At 48.4% G+C, this 21,116-nt stretch overlaps 1 protein-coding gene across 3 annotated transcripts in view; it reads left to right on the forward strand.

The window, feature by feature from the left end:
• The window catches only part of TM9SF4 (transmembrane 9 superfamily member 4), a 57,811-nt gene that overhangs the window by 23,932 nt on the left and 12,763 nt on the right, over positions 1 to 21,116 (forward strand). For all 3 annotated transcript variants that reach the window (XM_003932077.4, XM_003932078.4, XM_074406384.1), the window contains exons 3-13: positions 2,165 to 2,264; positions 7,525 to 7,693; positions 7,791 to 7,920; positions 9,014 to 9,137; positions 11,599 to 11,717; positions 11,820 to 11,931; positions 13,288 to 13,358; positions 15,967 to 16,099; positions 16,938 to 17,019; positions 17,115 to 17,190; positions 20,869 to 20,952. In XM_003932077.4, the coding sequence (XP_003932126.1) occupies positions 2,165 to 2,264; positions 7,525 to 7,693; positions 7,791 to 7,920; positions 9,014 to 9,137; positions 11,599 to 11,717; positions 11,820 to 11,931; positions 13,288 to 13,358; positions 15,967 to 16,099; positions 16,938 to 17,019; positions 17,115 to 17,190; positions 20,869 to 20,952 (1,200 nt within the window). The remainder of the gene's footprint in view (positions 1 to 2,164; positions 2,265 to 7,524; positions 7,694 to 7,790; positions 7,921 to 9,013; positions 9,138 to 11,598; positions 11,718 to 11,819; positions 11,932 to 13,287; positions 13,359 to 15,966; positions 16,100 to 16,937; positions 17,020 to 17,114; positions 17,191 to 20,868; positions 20,953 to 21,116) is intronic.

The following is a 21,116-nucleotide window of genomic DNA, read 5'->3' on the forward strand; positions in this document are numbered from 1 at the left end:
TGCCTACATGAGGGTGGATACCTTGAGTGGGAAGAGAGGGAGTGGGAGACAACATAAAGGGGGACGCATTGCTCTGTAGTGTGCATTCTTTTCTCATTGTCCTGAGTGAGAATGCTAAGAAACGCAAAATTGTAACAACAGGCAGTAATTTTTTGTCCATTTTTCCTCAAGAAACTTATGAAGGGCTTGCCGGGCGCGGTGGCTCAAGCCTGTAATCCCAGCACTTTGGGAGGCCGAGGCGGGTGGATCACGAGGTCGAAAGATCGAGACCATCCTGGTCAACGTGGTGAAACCCCGTCTCTACTAAAAATACAAAAAATTAGCTGGGCATGGTGGCGCGTGCCTGTAGTCCCAGCTACTCAGGAGGCTGAGGCAGGAGAATTGCCTGAACCCAGGAGGCGGAGGTTGCGGTGAGCCGAGATCGTGCCATTGCACTCCAGCCTGGGTAACAAGAGCGACACTCTGTCTCAAAAAAAAAAGAAACTTATGAAGGGCTTAATAGAGGTCCTTAATCCCTGTAGTATCACATCCAGAAAGCTCTGAAACTCAGTTTTTCCATACTCATTGAAGGCAAGAACTAACCAGAACTGAACACGAAGCTGTTTATTGACTTTATCCCATTTAATACGAGTATTTTTGCATTTCTCTGCACAAATAGTCATTGAATATGAGGTACTGGTCAGATCCAGCTTGGAGGTGTTATGAAACCTATGGTTTGTACACCACATTGCCTTCTAAAATCTGGAAATTTTTCTTTTTCTTTTTCTTTCTTTCTTTCTTTTTTTTTTTTTTGAGATGGAGTCTTGCTCTGTCGCCCAAGCTGGAGTGCAATCTCAGCTCACTGCAACCTCTGCCTCCTGGGTTCAAGCAGTTCTCCTGCCTCAGCCTCCCAAGTAGCTGGGATTATAGGTGTGCACCACCACACCTGACAGATTTTTGTATTTCTTTTAGAGAGGGGGTTTCATCATGTTGGCCAGGCTGGTCTCAAACTTCTTACTTCAGGTGATCTGACCACCTTGGCCTCCCAAAGTGCTGGGATTACAGGGAATCCAGAAAGTTTCTAATCCCAAAAAAGAGTTGAAAAAAGGTTATAGACCTGTATTCCGAAAATCCTTTATACTTTTAGATGGTGTATGAGGAATGGTCAATAGTTCCTAAATAGTAAAGGTGATTTTAATTACATTTGGATTAAAATTTTATTTTTTGTAACATTTTAATGGGTTCTGTTTTGTCTGTGGTTTCCAGAGCTATATTCTATGTGCTTGTAGCATTTCCTAAACATTCTCCCTCATTGTCTTAAACTTTATTTTTTTTATGGCTTTACCATATTTAATTGAAAGAATATATCATGGTTTATTGATCAGTTTCCCATTGCAGGGGCTTTTAGTTGAAGTTGTTTTTCATTTTTCCTCTTTTCTCTCATTCAACAAACATTTAATGAGCACCTACTTTGTGCCTAGTTCTAAAGCACTGGCGTTACAGAGGTGACCAAGGCACACGTGGTTTTTGTCCTTAAAGAGCTTAAATCTTAGATGCTAGTGGGAGAAACTGATTTTTAAAAAAATAGGGAAACAAAATAATTAACATTTTATCGGCCATGCTATGAAGTAAACAGTTGAATACTGGCAGCCAGTGGATGTTGGGGAGTTCCTTTAGATACCCTGGTGAGGGAAGGACTCACAGGCAAGGGGAGAGCTGAGACCTAAAAATGAGGAGAAGCCAAGCATGCACAGACTAGGGCAGAAAGAAGCAGTGGGTCGAACCCTGAGGCCGGAGAGCGCTTGACTGACTTGAGGAGCTGAAGGAAGAAGATCACTATGGTTATGAATAAGGAGTCTTTCCTCCTAAAAGGCTTTTTTCCTTATTTGGAGTTGTTTCTGTAGGAAAGAGGTCCAAAAGTGTAACATGGTCAAGACTCTCACTATATTGAACTTGGTTGTGATTTTCAACTAAATCTGTAATGTAGCCTAAAATGAATGAAATGTGAAATAATTCAAAATTGTGGACAGTACATTGTATAGTGTACCGCTGTCTTTTCTGCTAATTCATCTGCCTGTTAGATAATATCACCAAGTGTACTAAAGATCTCTGGGTACCAGGGAGAATTATTGGTCATCGTGGTTTCTGCTGGATTGCAGAACACCAGCTTCTCTTTTCCCATCAGGCCGTGAAGCTCACCAGCTCTCGAACCCAGCTACCTTATGAATACTATTCACTGCCCTTCTGCCAGCCCAGCAAGATAACCTACAAGGCAGAGAATCTGGGTAAGTTCTTCTCCCTCACTGCTGTCAGCTTGTCCCCAGGTGGAACCCATCATGATTTTTATAATGATAACAACAACAGTTAACTTTGGTATATGCTAGACACTCGTCTATATTGTTTGCATACCTGTTAGCTTATTTAAACCTCATAACATTAAAGAAAGAAAACAGACCAACCTCATAACAGCCCCAGGGAGGCAGTTGCTGTGTTTATTCCCATTTTGCAGGTTAAATGACATGCCTTTGCTTATGCTGTGGACCAAGGCCTCCTCTGTTTCTTCACAAAACAGCCAAAGTGATCTTTGCCTTGGATCCATAGTCACTCTTCAGACGTGGAGCACTGGCCTTTTACTTACACCGCCTCTTCTTGATTTCTAGATATCTCCTCTCTCGTGGCTTCATCGCCTCCTCTGCTTTAAATGGAAAGAGAGAGTGAGGGCCTCTGTCCTGAAAGCAAGCAGAGATGCCACCACAGTTCTTGCTAAGCTCTGCAAGACTCACCTCAAATAATGTGTGAAGCACCCAGTGCAGTGTCCGATACAAGTATTCCATAACTAGCAGCCATTTTATTCTAATTTATATAATTCTCTCCATTTGGCAGAATTTCAGGGGTAGAGGCGTCTATTCATGATATAGTTATTAGTGCTTCCTCTATGACTGTGTTAGGTCCTGGAGATAAGAGCATGGAAAGATGCTCTTCCTGTCCTCAGGGAACTTAAGAGACTTTCTTGTCTTACACCTTAGAACTGGTTCTTGAGCAGGACCCTGAAAGGGCTGCCTTCTCTGTCAGGGCCACCCAAGGCTCAGATGTTTCTGGAACCCCTAGCTGACAAATTTATCTACTGCCAGGTATTGGAGGTCCCAGACCAACTGGAGGCAAGCCTTGGAGCCAGTTTAACCAAAATTGGGTATTACCACCTCCCCCTAATACCAACTGTGCCTAAGTCTTGCCTTGTAGCATTGAACAGAGGTTGGCCTCAGAGCCTGAGCTGGCCTCCACTGACTGTCCGCAGTGGTGTAGCTCATGGCCCTGCCACTTACCATCTGTGGACCAGTGCCTGCCTGCTATTGCCCTGCTTTCCTCTCCACACCATGCCATAGCTAGCCTCTGCCCAGGAAGCCTGACCCACTTGGTCCTCCAGGATCCTGATATCAGGCCCCTCCCAACTGTACCTCCCTTCTCCTGGGAGCTGCTGTGGACCCTTTGGCAGCCCAAGGCTCCCCACTGAGGCACTCTTAGTGTGATCCTGGGTGACCTTCACTTCTCTGAACCTCTGCCACATCTTCGCGAAGCTGGGGAAAGTTTGTGCCTCATAGAAATGGAGATTTCTGTATACAAATGTTATCCTGCCATATTGCATCTCATTCTGTCTTTGTGTAGTGCCTGCCTTCATGGCCTAGGGTCTCTTTGACTGGAGGAATTGTATCTCACATTCCCGTCTCTTCTCAGCTTCTACCCCACTGCCTGTCACAGAGTAGGCATTCGATAAATGTTGGTGTCCTACCTGAGTGGAGCAAAACCATTGTTGATTGCGTGCCTGTCAGATTGTAAGCTGTTTACATCATCATCCTCATTATCATCATTAATACTTAGAGGGCTCATCCTACGAGCTGGGCACTGTTCTAAGCATTCCTGTGCCTTAACTTCGTTCTCACAACAACTCTAACTTATTAATTCTCACAGTAAGGCGTAGATTCTCTTACTGTCTTCTTCTTAAAATAAGGGAAGTGAGGCACATGGAGGTGAAGTCACTCACCTAGTAAGTAGCAGAACTCCAGGAACTCTGGCTCCAGAATCCATGCCCATAAGCCCCACGCTCTGTACAGCAGCTTCCGTGACTCTGATAGTAACTCTGCAAGCAGAATATTTCGTAATAAGAGGGAACAGCTGCCTCAAGGGTTTGAAAGACTTATTCAGAGTCACATGGCCAATAGGTAGAGAAATTGAGATTTTTAACTCAGGTTTTTTTACTCTAAAGCCAGAGTTCTTTCTGTTGTCCCAGGCTGCCTTCTCCAGAAAGGCCCGTAGGGCTGTCTGAGGGCCATGCCCTTGGTTGTCACATTGATGGAGATCCATGGCATGGTGTATGCACTGGAGCAGTTTTGGCAGGTGTTCCGGATAGAACCTTGGACTCTCTGGGAAGCTCCACATTCATGGCTTACTGCTCCTTGCTAGAAGGAGTACTTACTTCAGTGCTAGAAATGAGCCATTTCCTGGCCGGGCATGGTGACTCATGCCTGTAATCCCACCACTTTGGGAGGGAGAGGCCAAGGCGGGCAGATCACCTGAGGTCTGGAGTTTGAGACCAGCCTGGCCAACATATCAAAATACAAAATTATAAAAAATTTGTAAATCTCTACTAAAAATACAAAACTTAGCCAGGTGTGGTAGTACCTGTAATCCCAGCTACTTGAGAGGTTGAGGTAGGAGAATCACTTGAACCCAGGAGGCAGAGGTTGCAGTGAGCCAAGATGGCAACATTGCACTCTAGCCTGGGCAAAAGAGCAAGACTGTCTCCCAAAAAAAAAAAAAAAAAAAAAAAAAAAAAAAGAGCCATTTCCTGTTCATTATGTCCTCTTTCTTGGCTTAAACTTAATTTTTAAATTTCAAGAAGCGATTCCACCTTAATTGGTCTACAGCCCTGTTCCTCTCTATAGCTCTTTCTCTCCTCAAGCAAGATCCTCGTTGACAGAAGAAATGGGCAGTAGGAAATGGTATAGAGGAAAGAGCCCTTGGCTTTAGCATTACCAACAACCCCTCGTATCACTATGAGCAGGTTACTGTCCCTCTCTGATCCTCAGCTTATCGTCTCTAAAATGCCACTTCAGCAGTGGGCTCTGCAGATGTCTGGGTTTTGCAGGTTCACCTGCATTGCCAGCCTTCCAGAACAGGGTGGAGGGGGTGAGGCCTTCATCCAGGCCCCTCCTCACTCCCTCCCTCTCCTGGGTGCCTCCTCCACACTCGAAGCATTGCTTGCCAGAACTGCTGCTTTGCACAGCAGAGTGCTGCCCTCTCCAGCGGTGTAGCTCACAGCTCTGCCATTTACCGTCTGGGCTGATAACCCCCCAGTTTCCGTCTGTGTCCTGACCTTTCCTCTGTTCCTGAGATCTTGATATTTAAGTGCCCACTTGATACATCCAAACTGAAAATGCTGTTCTTCCTGTTTTCCCACCTAGAACCTGGTTGTAGAAACCTCAAAGTCTTCCTAACATGCACCACGCCTCAGTCGTGCCTGTATACAGTCAGCACCAGTTCCCCTGGATGTCACCTCCTCAGGAGCTTCTGAATCTGTGTACTCTTCTCCACCCTGACCAGTGCCTGCTCCAGCCACCAGTGTCATTCATGTATGGCTGACTGCCATTGCCTCCCAGCTCACCCTGCAGTCCTCTGTTTTCTTCACAAAACAGCCAGAGTGATGTTTCTGGAACCAGACTCAGATAACGTCTTTCTCTACCCCTGTTAGAAACCCTTCATTGGATTTTGTTACTTTCTAGGTAAAGATGAAACTGTGCGGCCCACAGCCCCCCTGAGGTCTAGCTCTGGCCCATCTCTGCAGCTCCTCTGAGCTTTCTGCATCATAGCCACACAAGCCTTTCATGTTCACTGCTTCCCCCACCCCGAAGGGGCCTTTGCACATGCCGTCCTGTCTGGAATATTCTTCCCCCATTTCTTTGCTTAGTTAACTTCTCTCTTCCTTTCAAGTACCACTTCCTCAGGGAAGCTATCCTAGACCCAGTCCCCCATGTCTGCAGCAAGTCTATTCTCATTTTGCTGATTATTCAGCAAAGTCTATCTTCCTGCTAGGCCATACGCTCTGTGAGTATGTCTATTCAACTTGGTATCTTTAGTGCCTGGCATGTAGCCAGTACCCAATACACATGGATGAATGAATGAATGACTAAATGACTATGCAGGGTGCCATATCAAGCACATCCACACTGGTGGGAAAGTGCTAGACCAAGTGCATGTGGAGGTGTTAGTCTTCATCTTGTTTGTTTCACATCCTCATAGTAGAATCAGTTGTTGAACAGCTAGAATGAAAGCACCGTGGGATTTGCTTGACCGTTGCTAACTGCTCAGTGCCTGTTAGGGTGACATCTGGCAGCAGGTTACTCTGAGACAAAAGGCACACAAGGGGTGCCACTTCATTGTGTCAAAAGATGTTTTGGCTAAAAATCTCAGGTATTGGCCGGGCGCAGTGGCTCACACCTGTAATCCCAGCACTTTGGGAGGCCGACACGGGTGAATCACGAGGTCAAGAGATTGAGACCATCCTGGGCAACATGGTAAAACCCCGTCTCTACTAAAAATACAAAAAAAAAAAAAAAAAAAAATTAGCTGGGCATGGTGGCGCGTGCCTGTCGTCCCAGCTACTCAAGAGGCTGAGGCAGGAGAATTGCCTGAACCCAGGAGGCGGAGGTTGCGGTGAGCCGAGATCGCGCCATTGCACTCCAGCCTGGGTAACAAGAGTGAAATTCCGTCTCAAAAAAAAAAAAAAAAAAAAAAAATCTCAGGTATCAGCACATTGTGCGAAGTAAATCCTTGACGTAGGAACCGGTGCTGATGATAAAAGAGCATTTGGTGCCTACCTACTCTGTGCCTGGTACTTTATTGGATTGACTTCCTTTATTTCTCACTGTAACACTGTGAGGTGAGTGTTGTTCATATCCCATTTTATGGTACTTTGTTGGATTAACTCCTTTATTTCTCACTGTAACCTTGTAAGGTAGCTACTATTATTATCCCATTTTATGGATGAGGACATTGAGGCTCAGTGAGGTGGAGTGACTTACCAAGACTGCTAAGGCAGGCAGCCCAGAGTCAGAGCCATCTCTCCACTCCACAATGCTGCCTCCACACGGGGGGCAATCGGGAGAGAGTGACGAGCTTGTCCTGAAGGTTAGGAAGGGCTTCCCAGAGAGAGTGAAATGGAAACAGGGCTCCTGGGGAGGCCAGGAGCATGGTGCAGGGAACAGCACTCCAGGTAAAGGAAGCAACTGAGGTCCAGAGGCATGGAACGATGTGATGCTTGATGAGTGCTAAGGGATCTGGTGGCGCTAGAGCCCTAAGGACGAGGGTGGCAGGTTGGGGGTAGCTGGGCCAGCGAGGCATGAACCGATAGGGAAGGGCCTTGCTGCTAGCCTGTGGCACTGCTGAAGTCCTTAGAAGCCCATTTTTTGCAGTCCTATGTCTCTGTGACTCTGCTGACCTCAGCAACCTCAGGGCTGAAGCTCTGAGCTTGATCTCTCTCTCTTATGGCAGGAGAGGTGCTGAGAGGGGACCGGATTGTCAACACCCCTTTCCAGGTTCTCATGAACAGTGAGAAGAAGTGTGAAGTTCTGTGCAGCCAGTCCAACAAGCCAGTGACCCTGACAGTGGAGCAGAGCCGGCTCGTAGCCGAGCGGATCACAGAAGACTACTACGTCCACCTGTAAGTCGTGCTCTGCTGCCTGCTGCTCAGGCTCACACGGGAGGGCACGGATGGGAGAGGCAGTCGAGAGGGACTGAGCAGGGCCTTCACTTTCCAGCATTGCTGACAACCTGCCTGTGGCCACCCGGCTGGAGCTCTACTCCAACCGAGACAGCGATGACAAGAAGAAGGAGAAAGATGTGCAGTTTGAACATGGCTATCGGCTTGGCTTCACAGATGTCAACAAGGTAGAGTGTCTTTGGTGTGTTCACAGGGCTGGGAGCCACACCTCATGAGTCTCGAGCACTTGGGGCCACAGAAAAGGTAGGGCTCAGCCACAGCAAGTTTCTCCAGGTTCCTTGGGCAGGACGGTCTATCAGAGGTCCGAGTGCTCCGGGCAAGGCCCTGGGAGATGCTAGAGAGGTGAAGGCACAGTTCTTAGGAAGTTAGATTCCATTTTCATAAGGTTAAAACAACAACAACAACAACAAAAACGTGGAACTTCATCAGTATGCAGGAGAGAGGGCTAAGTAGTGGCCAAGAGTGTGCAGGCTTCCTCGGTTTGAATCCTGTCTTCCTCACTTAGTCTGAGTGACCATGAGTCTGTGGTTCCTTAGCTGTAAAATGTATGCAGCAGCAATGACAGGGTAAATTAGCACATTTGTATGAGCACTTTGCAGCACAGCCCCTGAGATTAAGCTAATAATGTAATGATTATAGTCATGATTCTCTTTCTTTCTAAACTGAAAAGATATTAGTTAGGGAATAAATGACAAAAACATTTCTTTTGAGGTGCAGCCCTGTCCCCAAAGGGCGTCTATCCTAACTGGGAAAAGAACTGACAGTTGGAGGCTCTAGCCCTCAAGTCCCAGCTGCCTTTCACTGACTGTTCATGGCAAGGGAGGTTAGAGAGAGCTCGTTTTACACTCAGGTTGTCACAGAGGAGGTGCACCATGATCAGTAGGTGGCCTTTTGGTGAGTGAAGGTGGCGGTGGCATTGTAGTTGGAGTGAACGAATGCCACGAACAGAGATGCAGGACAGGGACTGGTTCATGGGGCAGTGGGCGAAGGGGAGGCCAGGTGAACTCACGTGACTCAGATGATCACAGCCAGTTGTATTGGGGTCAGATGAGAGAAGGCCTTGAATGCCAGGTGGCGAGAATTGGGCTTTTGTCTGTAAGCCCCAGGGAGCCCTCGAAGAGCTTCTGAGTAGGGGGTAATGAGAATAGCATTTTAGGAAGGCTGGTACAACCAGGCATGCTGGGTGAGGCAAGAGGCCTAATACCTGGGGAGCGTCCCTGAGTGATGTTCTGTTTTGCTCTCTCCGTTGCTGCGTTTCAGATCTACCTGCACAACCACCTCTCGTTCATCCTTTACTACCACCGAGAAGACATGGAAGAAGACCAGGAGCACACGTACCGTGTCGTCCGCTTCGAGGTGATTCCCCAGAGCATCAGGCTGGAGGGTGAGTGGGGAGGTGTGGTCGGAAGGGCAGGGCTGGATGGGCCTGGGCTTCTCCACCCAGGGTCTTCACATTCTTCTCCCTCCTGAGCTGGCTGATGGGCTCGGGGGTGGCGTGTGGCTCCAGCCAAGGTAGGATCACTGTTTTCCCATTAGAGAAGGCAGGGTTGGGGGAGAGCTGACAGCTGTGGGCTGACACCTTACTAGTTTGCTCCTTCCCAGCAACCTCAGGAGGTACTGGTGATGACAGATGAGGAACTAGAGCAGGCATCCCCAAACTTTTTACACAGGGGGCCAGTTCACTGTCCCTCAGGCCGTTGGAGGGCCGCCACATACTGTGCTCCTCTCACTGACCACCAATGAAAGAGGTGCCCCTTCCTGAAGTGCGGCAGGGGGCCAGATAAATAGCCTCAGGGGGCCGCATGCGGCCCGCAGGCCGTAGTTTGGGGACGCCTGAACTAGAGGCTCAAAAGGGGCTAGTGACTTGGCCAAGACCAAGCAGCAAGATGGGGCTTTGTTGGGCTTCCTGACGAGAACCAGCTAGCTCATCTTGGGTTGAGAATGGGGCCAGGATATAGACAAAGCTGGCAGGCGGCAGGTTTCTTCGTTCCTCTCCCTCTGTATGAGCGATTGGCATAGACTAAACTTTGCCCAGTATCCACAGGCGTGCGGGAGTTTGAGAGTCCAGCACAGTCCTGACAGACCTCACAGGAGCTGGTTTGGCTTTGCCTCACCTCTTGGCCCTTGATCACCATAGTGTGCTTTTCAGTTAAGCAGCATGCCCTGCCTTTTGACCATGTTGGTGGTATTTGGACCTTTTTTTTTTTTTTTTTAACTACAGAACTTAGTGTTTAAATAAAATTAGACACAGAAGTCCCGAACATAGGCCAGCCACAGTGGCTCATGCCTGTGATCTCAGCACTTTGGGAGGCCAAGGTGGGCAGCTTACCTGAGGTCAGGAGTTTGTGACCAGCCTGACCAACATGGATAAACCCCATCTCTACTAAAAACACAAAATTAGCCAGGTGTGGTGGTGCATGCCTGTAGTTCCAGCTACCTGGGAGGCTAAGGCAGGAGAATCACTTGAACCTGGGAGGTGGAGGTTGTGGTGAGCCAAGATCACGCCATTGCACTCCAGCCTGGGCAATAAGAGCGAAACTCCATCTCAGAAAAATAAAAAGCCCCATGTAGATCCTACCCTTCAAGAGCTCTGTAGCGCATCTCCTGCTGGGAGCATCCCAAGTGCATTTCTGTGTTTGTGTATGTGATAGTTTTGAGGCCATTTGCTTCCCTGCTGGCTCTTCGACTGGTTTTATCTTATGCACCCAGCACAGTACCTGGCCCATAGTTGGTACTTATTGTAAGTTTGTTGGTTGAATGAGTGGATGGATAACAGGATGAACAAATGAGCAAATGAATGGAGGAAACATCTGAATGATTGATTACAAAAGTGCCAGGACTTTAGAGATAGACTAAATGAATGAGTAGCACGATGGAATGAATCAAAGTTTTGTGTTGAATGGGACTGGCTGGATAGCAGGTGAATGTTTGAATTGAGTGAAGGAACACTGACTCAGGGAGGAACTCCGAACTTGGACCCTCTCACCCCCATGCACAGGCCTCTCTGCAGCCCCTAAGGACCTTCGGAAAGTCAGGCCTCTGGGGAATAATTTTCAAAAACCACTGTTGGCCAGGCGTGGTGGCTAATACCTGATTCCAGTGCTTTGGGAGGCCAAGACAGAAGGATTGCATCAGGCCAGGAGTTCAAGACCAGCCTGGGAAACATAGCAGGACCTTGCCCCTATGAAAAATTAGCCAGGTGTGGTGACACACGCCCGTAGTCTGAACTGCTTAGGAGGCTGAGGCAGAAGGCTCACTTGAGCCTGGGAGGTTGAGGCTGCAGTGAGCTATGATTGCCATTGCCTGCATGACAGAGCAAGACCCTGTTTCTAAAAAAAATAAGGTTTAAAAATAAAAAATTGGCCGGGTGTGGTAGCTCAAGCCTGTAATCCCAGCACTTTGGGAGGCCAAGGCGGGTGGATCACGAGGTCAAGAGATCGAGACCATCCTGGTCAACATGGAGAAACCCCATCTCTACTAAAAATACAAAACATTAGCTGGGCATGGTGATGCGTGCCTGTAATCCCAGCTACTCAGGAGGCTGAGGCAGGAGAATTGCCTGAATCCAGGAGGCGGAGGTTGCGGTGAGCCGAGATTGCACCATTGCACTCCAGCCTGGGTAACAAGAGCGAAACTTCGTCTCAAAAAACAAATAAATAAATAAATAAATAAAAATTTAAATTAAAAATTTAAAAATCCATTTTTGCCCATTGTGCTTCCAATCTCCACTCAGACCCTGGTGGCTGGGTCCCCACAACAGGCAGCCTCAAGGGCAGCCCCTGGAATAGCCCCGGGCAGTGGCACTGGCCACCGCAGGAACAGACTTGAGTCTCTGTGTCTCTCAGACCTCAAAGCAGATGAGAAGAGCTCATGCACTCTACCTGAGGGTGCCAACTCCTCACCCCAAGAAATTGACCCTACCAAGGAGAATCAGCTGTACTTCACCTACTCTGTCCACTGGGAGGTGAGAAGGGGCTGGAGCTCATGGGCAGGGGAGGAGGGCTCTGGTCTGTGCCAGGTTCTCCAGCAGGAGGCCTGACTCTGAGTGCTTCCTCCCACCTGTTAGGAAAGTGACATCAAGTGGGCGTCTCGCTGGGACACTTACCTGACCATGAGTGATGTCCAGATCCACTGGTTCTCCATCATTAACTCCGTTGTTGTGGTCTTCTTCCTGTCAGGTGAGAGATCTGTGGGTTGAAGGAAAAGGGACAGGGGTTGGGGTTGAGGGACTGACATCACATCATGTATGGTGGACTTACAGGGTGTTCTCAGGGCCAAGTGTAGGTCAAAAACGGATATCAGGGCTCTCCTAAGCATCAGGTGTACCTAGGTGAACAAGACTCAACTCTAAAGAGCTCTAGAACTCTGGAGAGCTCATTTGTGAAGGACAGACACACCAGATCCTCCACACATTCATCGATCCATTCAACAAGACTTTGCTGCTCATTCTGTGCCAGGCCCTTTGCCAGATGTTGGGGATATGGTGTGAACAAGCCCGACCCAGTCTCTGCTCTGACAGAGTGTATATTCTATTGGTGAGAGAGAAACAAAAAAGCAAGTAAGTAGTGGAATTCCAGATAATGATACGTTCTATGAAGCAGATAAACAGGGTGCCCAAATACACAACAGCTGAGGAAAGTATGAAGGCTCTTTGGGGAAGACCTGTCTTTAGGAGGAGAAGGAGCCACTCAGAAACCCAGGTAAAGTCTGTGCCAGCAAGGATCATGGTCCTGCAGTCAGATAACCTTAGGAAGAAGCCGGGTGGTGAGAGGGTGGTAGGCAGGGTAGAATGACACTGATGGTTTTGCTATAATGAGAAGCACAGTTAATGTTAAGTACTGTTTATTAAACATTTACCAAAGGGCCAACTGCTGAACCAAGCACTTTATAAACATTTCAATCCACGAAGCCCTGTGAACAAGCCTGAAAATGTTAAGTGAACTCAAGGTCATATGGTCCATTCTTTTAACCACTCCAGTGCTGGCTAGACAGGGAAACAGGAAGGTACAAGTGGGGCCAGGGGTAGCTCTCTACAGATCAGGGTGCTGGGAGGTGAAGATGCCCAGGGTGAGTCTTTGAAGCATGAGTAGGAGTCAGTCAGGGCAGGGCGGCCATTCTGGGCAAAGAGGATAGCCTGAAGAAAAGAGCGCAGGTGAGGCTGCAGTGAGGCTGGGAACCGTAACTGAAGCAGCAGATAGCCAGAGGTGGAGCCACAGGTGGGCCTGCGAGAGACAAGCTGAGAAGTCGGTAGGACCACGCTACGGAAGAGCCGGGATGCTTCTCTCCCCAGGATGCCCCTACCCATCCCAGCAGCCCTTTCCTCCGCACCTCCATGCTCTGGGCTGTCCTCCCCCGGTAGCTGGAGTGGAGCTCCCGAGAAGAGGCCCTGAGGTGGCTGCATAGCCAGGTCATAATGGGCAAGCCATGCATGCCAGCTGTGGTATAGTAAAACACCGTGTCCAGGAGGCATAGAGCCTGGGCTTGCACCCATGCTGGCGGCACCCACTTCTCATCGTCATCCCCGTCTGTTTCAGGTATCCTGAGCATGATTATCATTCGGACCCTCCGGAAGGACATCGCCAACTACAACAAGGAGGATGACATTGTACGAGGTCTTGGCTGGGGAGGGATGAGGTTGGACAGGGAGGGCAGTCTAGCAAGAGGACCATGTGTGTGCATGGGTGCATGTGTGTGCATGTGTGTGATCACTCATAGCAGAAACCTCAAAATACTAAAACAGTTTAGTATACTTTTAATACTAAAAGCTTAATACTAAAAAAATAAGGAACAAAGTTTTATTCACCCAAAGTGATAGGAATGCCCTTTCTAATCTCGAATCATAAAAACAGTGGAAGAAATCACAGAAAGAATAGTTGATTGATTTGACGTTAAAAATTGTGAAACTATTCTGCATGTCAAATACATAAACAAAACAGAAGGCCACAGTAGCAAAACAATATTCTGCAACAAACTTGAAAAAGTGGCCCAGTTTAAAATTTTAAAGAATTGATTCTGTCTTTAAAATCATAAAATCCATTCTTTATATGATTTTAAAGAGTTAATATAAAATCTCTTCATTAAAAAAAAAAAAACTAGGTCAGGGCCGGGCGTGGTGGCTCACACCTGTAATCCTAGCACTTTGAGGGACTGAGGCAGGTGGATCACCTGAGGTCAGAAATTCAAGACCTACCTGGCCAACATGGGGAAACCCCATCTCTAATAAAAATACAAAAGTTAGTCGGGTGTGGTGGCGTGCACCTGTAATCCCAGCTACTCAGGAAACTGAGGCAAGAGAATCACTTGAACCTGGGAGGCGGAGGTTGCAGTGAGCCAAGAACACCCCACTGTACCACTATACTCCTGGGCAAAAAAGTAAGACTCTGTCTCAAAAAAAAAAAAAAAGAACTAGGTCAAGCACAGTAGATAACTTGAGGTTAGGAGTTCAAGACCAGCCTGACCAATATGGCAAAAACCTGTCTAAAATAAAAATACTAAAATAAAAATACTAAATAAAAATACTAAAAATAAAAATATTAGCTGGGCATGGTGGCAGGAGCCTGTAATCCCAGCTACTTGGATTACAATTCTCCTGCTGAAGCAAACTTTTTTTATCTTTTGTTAAATAGTACTAATTGTTGGCAGGGTTAACATAAGGCAAGCACCTTCCAATACCATCCATGGAAGTGTAAGTTGGTAGTTTTCTGAAAAGTAATTGACAGTGGATATCAAGAACTGAAAAACAGGCTGAGCATGGTGGCTCACGCCTGTAATCTCAGCACTTTGGGAGGCCAAGGCAGGAGGATTACTTGAGCCCAGGAGTTCAAGACCCGCCTGGGCAGCATAGGGAGACCCCCGTCTCAACAAAAACAAAAAAGAACTAAAATAGGCAACTTGCTTTGCACAGTAGTTTTTCTATAATTTTTCTAAGGCAAGATTCAAAACACCAATAGGCCGGGTGCGGTGGCTCACACCTGTAATCCCAGCACTTTGGGAGGCCGAGGCGGGTGGATCACGAGGTCAAGAGATCGAGACCATCCTGGTCAACATGGTGAAACCCCGTCTCTACTAAAAATACAAAAAAAATTAGCTGGGCATGGTGGCGTGTGCCTGTAATCCCAGCTACTCAGGAGGCTGAGGCAGGAGAATTGCCTGAACCCAGGAGGTGGAGGTTGCAGTGAGCCGAGATCGCGCCATTGCACTCCAGCCTGGGTAACGAGTGAAACTCCATCTCAAAAGAAACACCAATACTTGGTCTAGAAATATTACAGCTTTGAAATACAATGTCAAAGAGCGTTTACTGACATGAGGAAATGTTCACAAATACTATCTGAAAATAACAAAGTACATAGTATGAACCCAATGTTACTGTTTAAAACATACATGTACACATTATATATACATAAGAGAATAAGGAAATTATATCAGAACAGTGTTGTTGAGTGGGAATATCAATCATTTTGATTCCTTTCTGTTTAAATTTTCTATAATATGTATTACTTTTTATTCAGTTGAATTTCATGCTACATACCAAATTTATTACACAAATAAGAGTATATGTTTCTTTCTTTTTTTTTTTTTTTTTTGGGACAGAGTCTTGCTCTGTTGCCCAGGCTGGAGTACAGAGGCTCAATCTCAACTCACTACAACCTCTGCCTCCCAGGTTGAAGAGATTCCCCTGCCTCAGCCTCCTGAGTAGCCAGGACTGCAGGCATGCACCACCATGCCCAGCTAATTTTTTGTATTTTAGTAGAGATGGGGTTTCACCATGTTGGCCAGGATAGTCTCAATCTCCTGACCTTGTGATCTACCCACCTCGACCTCCCAAAGTGCTGGGATTACAGGTGTGAGCCACCACGCCCGACCAAGAGTATATATATTTTTTTAAATCAGAAAAAAATAAATTGATTCCAAATCTCACCACCCAAGACCTATTACAGTTAACATTTTAAAGAGTTGAGGTATTTACCTTATTTTCCCACAAGCGAGGTTTGTGGAATTTGGGGAGCTTTTCCTTTTATGCAGCTACAAGCATCAGGTTTGTGGCCTCCTTTTCATGTGACAGTTTCAGATAAGCACTTTCTCCTATCACTTACTCTACTGTGTCAGAGCAGTACTGGTTGACACTAAGGGTGTCAGGTGTCACCCTGGGGGTGGTCCCTGCAGGAGCTGCCTCCATCCTCAACAACCAGCCTCATTCTGGCCCTTCACTGCAGGAAGACACCATGGAGGAGTCTGGGTGGAAGCTGGTACATGGCGATGTCTTCAGGCCCCCCCAGTACCCCATGATCCTCAGCTCCCTGCTGGGCTCAGGGATTCAGCTCTTCTGTATGATCCTCATCGTCATCTGTGAGTGGGCCCGGGGGGCTGGGCATGGGTGGCATGGTCTCCTCTTCCATGTGCCTCAAGGAGAGAAGGGTGGGCTTCCCTCCCTGGAGAAAGGGAGCCAACCTCCTGTTACCAAGTGGGCATGTCAGTATCTCTGGGCCAGACAGGCCATCTGTTTCAGCAATAGCCTTAGCCCAGGACTGGTGATTCACCTCACAGCCGTTTACAGAACCCACCATGTCTCTTCCTCAATGAAGCCATACATCCCTGCTATCAAGTTGGCTTTCTTTTGTAGTTAGAGGCTAAGTGACTTACCCAAAGTCAGTACCAGGATCAAGATTGAAATCAAGTATCTTTTTCTTTAACAAAAAACCTCACTAATATATAGTAGTTTTAGACAGCTTTGGAGTCAGTCAGCCTAGATTTGCATCTCAGTCTCATGCCTGTAAGCTTTGTGACCTTGGACAGGCCACTTGACCTTGTGAGCCTCAGTTTCCTTATCTGAGAAATGGGGAAAGTAATCACCCTGCAGAGTTGGCAAGCTAAGTTAAGAGAACTGGTATTTGTGGTGCCCTCAGCCCAGCACCTGACTCACCGCAAGTGCTCTATGGACTGGAAGCTGCAGTTAAGATTTGGCCAACCAAGGCCCAGCAGCTGCTGCACCCCTCTGAACCCTGAACCCCAGCTAAGACCCAGTCCTGTAGAGGGCAGGGGACTATGCTGTTGAGAAGACAAGGGAGGAAGAGCCTCATCTGCCCAGGGGTCCTCCTGTCAGCCTGTCCAAGATGGGGCTGGGGCTGGGGCTAGGGGGCCTGGTGATCAGCCACCCTGCCTTTTTCTGCCCTCCCTCCCTCCACAGTTGTGGCCATGCTTGGGATGCTGTCACCCTCCAGCCGGGGAGCTCTCATGACCACAGCCTGCTTCCTCTTCATGTTCATGGGGTAGGTGTGTCTGAGTGGGCTCCCGGGGCAGCACAGGCCTCCTCCATGCCAGCTGATGGGTCCCCTTGGTGTGGATCCTTGCCATTTTCCCACAGGGTGTTTGGCGGATTTTCTGCTGGCCGTTTGTACCGCACTCTAAAAGGCCATCGGTGGAAGAAAGGAGCCTTCTGTGTGAGTGTCCTAAACCTTCTCTGGTGTTTGGTGGGAAGCTGAGAAGCTTCTTCTTGGGCTCCTCAGGAGGACGTAGGCAGGCCCTGGTGGGGATTTTTTGGGCAGAAGCTGAGCAGCAGCAAGAGGTAGCAGGAGGAGCACAGCCCCGGGGGCAGGAATCCCGGGCCCTTCCCACAGGCTCGCAGCAACACCTCCTAGGGCCTCCACTGCCCCAGCTGTAAAATGAGGGATTTGAACTTAGATAATTTTTAGCCTACATTGTCTGATGGCTCAAGCAAGAGAAGAAACGGGATTTAGAAGAGCAGGGCAGCTGAGAGAACACCCTGGCCAACAGAGTAAAGAGGGGATTAACGATCGAGGCCAGAAGAGGCCAGGCCCAAGTTCCCGTCAGCCCGTTTTCCAGACTGGTGCCTGTTTCTCTTCAGTGAGGGCTCCTGCCCTTCTCTGGCCTCCTGGAGGTGAGGAGAGTTCTTGGCAGCAGAAAACACCATAGAAACCAGAGGGGGTCTGGAGATTGACCTCGCCTTCCAGAAGCCCCAAGCCCCTTCTCCCAGAGCGAGTGAGTCCCTTAGAGGACTAGGAAGACTCTTGGGTGCCCACACTCAGAGAAGTCTCCGGGCCTAGCATTCTGAAACCATTCTCACTGCTGTCCAAAGTTCCAGGAGAGTTCAGGCTGTGTCAGCTTTGGCTGCCACACCTCTGTACAAAGTAAGCCTTCAGTAAAGAAAAGCTGTGACTGGTGACTGTTTTGGAAGGATCAGAGAAAGCTTCCTGAATTCTTGATGATTGGAGCATTTTTCTCTGGCCACTGTATGCCAAGAGCCAGGGATCTAGAAAGGAGTAAAACCCATCACTCCCTCCTGGCAAGATTCTTCCCTGGTGAGGTTTCTAGATACCTTCCAGGATTTCCCTCGATGGGTCCCACACCAAACCCAGTCTTTTTCCCCAAACCACCCCTTGCATCTAATGACCCCATCATTCATCCAGGCCCCACCAAGCCAGAAACCTGGAGCTGCCTGTCCTCCTCCCTCATGCGGGCAGTTCCTTCTCAGACATCAAGTGCTAAAGGTCTTCCTAACAAATGTTCCATGAATGTTCTGTGAATTCTACCCCCCCGCCCCAACCCTCATCTCTGTATCTTCAAGGCTCTGGCCTGGATTCAGACATCTTTGCCTCTCACTTGGCCCTCCGTGGTCTCCCTGCAAGATTCCGACCCTTCTCTGGTGCCTCTCCACAGGGATCACCTCCAACAGCCCGAGGCAGTGTACTCTCCTATGGCCTTGCCTGTACCATCCGCTCTGCCTGGGCCACACCACCCTTTCTTCTCACCTGGCTCATCCTTTAAGTTTTAGCTCCTACATCAGTCCTCTGGAGGCTGCCACCTTCCCAACCTCCTACCCTGAGCCCTCATGAAACCTAAGTAGCACTTGGTAGAGCTAAGTAGGGGCAGGTGTGGTGTTCTCCACATAGGGGTCTGCCTTTCTCCCTGGAATTTTTTTCCTATTCTTACCCTTGGTACCTAGCACCATGCCCATGCCCAGTCAGTAAATTTCAGCCAGGAAAGCAAATGAGGAATTCTCTGCTACACAACAGAGTCATGCAGGAACACGAAGGGAGGAAGTGACCTTTGAGCCAGACCTTGAGGAGGATTTCAGATGAAGGGACGCAGCCAGCAGAGGGGCCTAAGCTTCTGGAATGGCCCAGATCCTAGTCTGACTCTATTCTTTCATTGGTTGATAACTTTCAACAGCCCTCTGAGCTTCAGTGTTCCCATCTCTCCAATGAGGATGGTTAGAGTTAACTGTTCCTAAGGACCTTGGTACAGCATCAGCCCTCAGGAAATGGATCCTCTGAGGTGTTGATGACCTATGCAAAAAGGCCCAGAGACAGGAAAGTGCAGGAGCAGTGACCAGTTGTTGAGTACAGGGCAATAAGCCAAAGATGAAACTGGCAATGGAGGTTGAGCGTCAGGTAAGAGGGCCTTGGTCATTGTGGTCAGTGACCCACCTGGATGCTCAGGCCACCACAGCAGTCCCTGGCCTGGTGATCACAGTGTGGCAAGAAGGTTCATGCCAGTTGTGGTGGCTTGTGCCTGTAATCAGTCTGGTGCTTTGGGAGGCCAAGGCAGGAGGATCACTTGAGCCCAGGAATTTGAGGCCAACCTGGGCAACGCAGTGAGACCCTGTCTCTACAAAAAGTAAATTAGTTGGATGTGGTGGCATATGCCTCTTAGCTTCTCAGGCAGATGAGGCGGGAGGAACACTTGAGCCCAGGAGTTTAAGGCTGCAGTGAGCTGCACTCCAGCCTGGGTAACAGAGTGATACCCTGTCTCTGAAGAAAATAGAAGAAAAAGGCTCAACTGTAACTCTGGGCGTAGACTAAAATCCCTATGCCTCGACCCCACCCAAGAGATTCTGACGCTAGAATACACTGCAGTAGGAGCATGGGCTCTAGGGTCAGACTGCCTGGGTTTATACCTCTGCTGCACCTTCAGGAGACTGGATATAAAGGAATAATGGCAGACTTTCCTTCCAGACTTGCAGGAAGGATTAGGTGAGACGAGGTACACAGGAGCCCAGCATCTGCCACTCCTAAGACTTAGAGCATCACCATCCTTCTAAGCAGTTTGGGTTGGGGCCCAGATATGTGTTTTGTTAAGGTTGTTTTTTGGGGTTTTTTTGTGTGAGACAGTCTCGCTCTATTACCCATGCTGGAGTGCAGTGGTGTGACTCGGCTCACTGCAGCCTCTGCCTCCTGGGCTCAAGCGATCCATCTGTTTCAGCCTCCCAAGTAGCTGGGACCACAGGTGTGTATTACTACACCTGGCTAATTTTTTGTAAAGACAGGGTTTCACCATGTTGCCCAGGCTGTTCTTAAACACCTGAGCTCAAGCGATTCTGGAAATCGCAAAAATACACACACACACACGTATGTGTGTGTGTGTGTGTATACATATGTATACACACACACACATATATACACATACATATATATATGTATATACTACTCAATATATATATTTATTGAGTAGTTACCATGTTCTTTTTTTGTGTGTTTTTTGAGACAGAGTCTCACTGCCACCCAGGCTGGAGTGCAGTGGCGCCATCTCAGCTCACTGCAACCTCTGCCTCCCAGATTCAAGCAGTTCTCCACCCTCGGCCTCCTGAGTAGCTGGGACTACAGGCCTGTACTACCATGCCCAGCTAATTTTTGTATTTTTAGTAGAGATGGAGGTTCACCATTTTGGCTAGGCTGGTCACGAACTCCTGAGCTCAGGTGATCCGCCCACCTCGGCCTCCCAAAGTGCTGGTGAGCCACCGTGCCCAACCAGAGTAGTTGCTGGGTCCTCAGCGATGAGAGTACATCAGAGAACAAGGTAGATATACTTCTCCCAAGGAGCTCACAGTCTTTTGGGGATATATGGATATGATCGGGTAGCCAAAATATATAATTTCAAACTGGGATGAGCGCAACAAGGGGCAGTTTTAGGGACCTGAGAGGGCATAGAACAGAGTCCTGCCCAGTCTGAGGGTCAGGGAGTACTTTCTAGCAAGAATGATGCCTGAGCTGAGTCTGAAAAACAAGGAGAGCTTAAGAGCTTCTGGTCTGGGGGCCCCACTGGGACAGGTTGGGGAGCTCCCTGAATGCTGCTCCTCAACCTGGCTTCTCTTGCTCCAGACAGCAACTCTGTACCCTGGTGTGGTTTTTGGCATCTGCTTCGTGTTGAATTGCTTCATCTGGGGAAAGCACTCATCAGGAGCGGTAAGTGCCTCCACTACCCTCTCAGCCCCTCCCCACCAAGCGATGGCCAGCCGCACTCAGCCACACTCCCAAAGGCCACTTCCTGCCATTCCCTTCCCTTTTCTGAGTCCCCAAAGTTATGTTCCCAGCCATGATAGCCAACAACCAGCTGGGGTTTCCCCAAC

This window comes from Saimiri boliviensis, chromosome 9, assembly GCF_048565385.1.
Source record: "Saimiri boliviensis isolate mSaiBol1 chromosome 9, mSaiBol1.pri, whole genome shotgun sequence".
Taxonomy (NCBI): Eukaryota; Metazoa; Chordata; class Mammalia; order Primates; family Cebidae; genus Saimiri; species Saimiri boliviensis.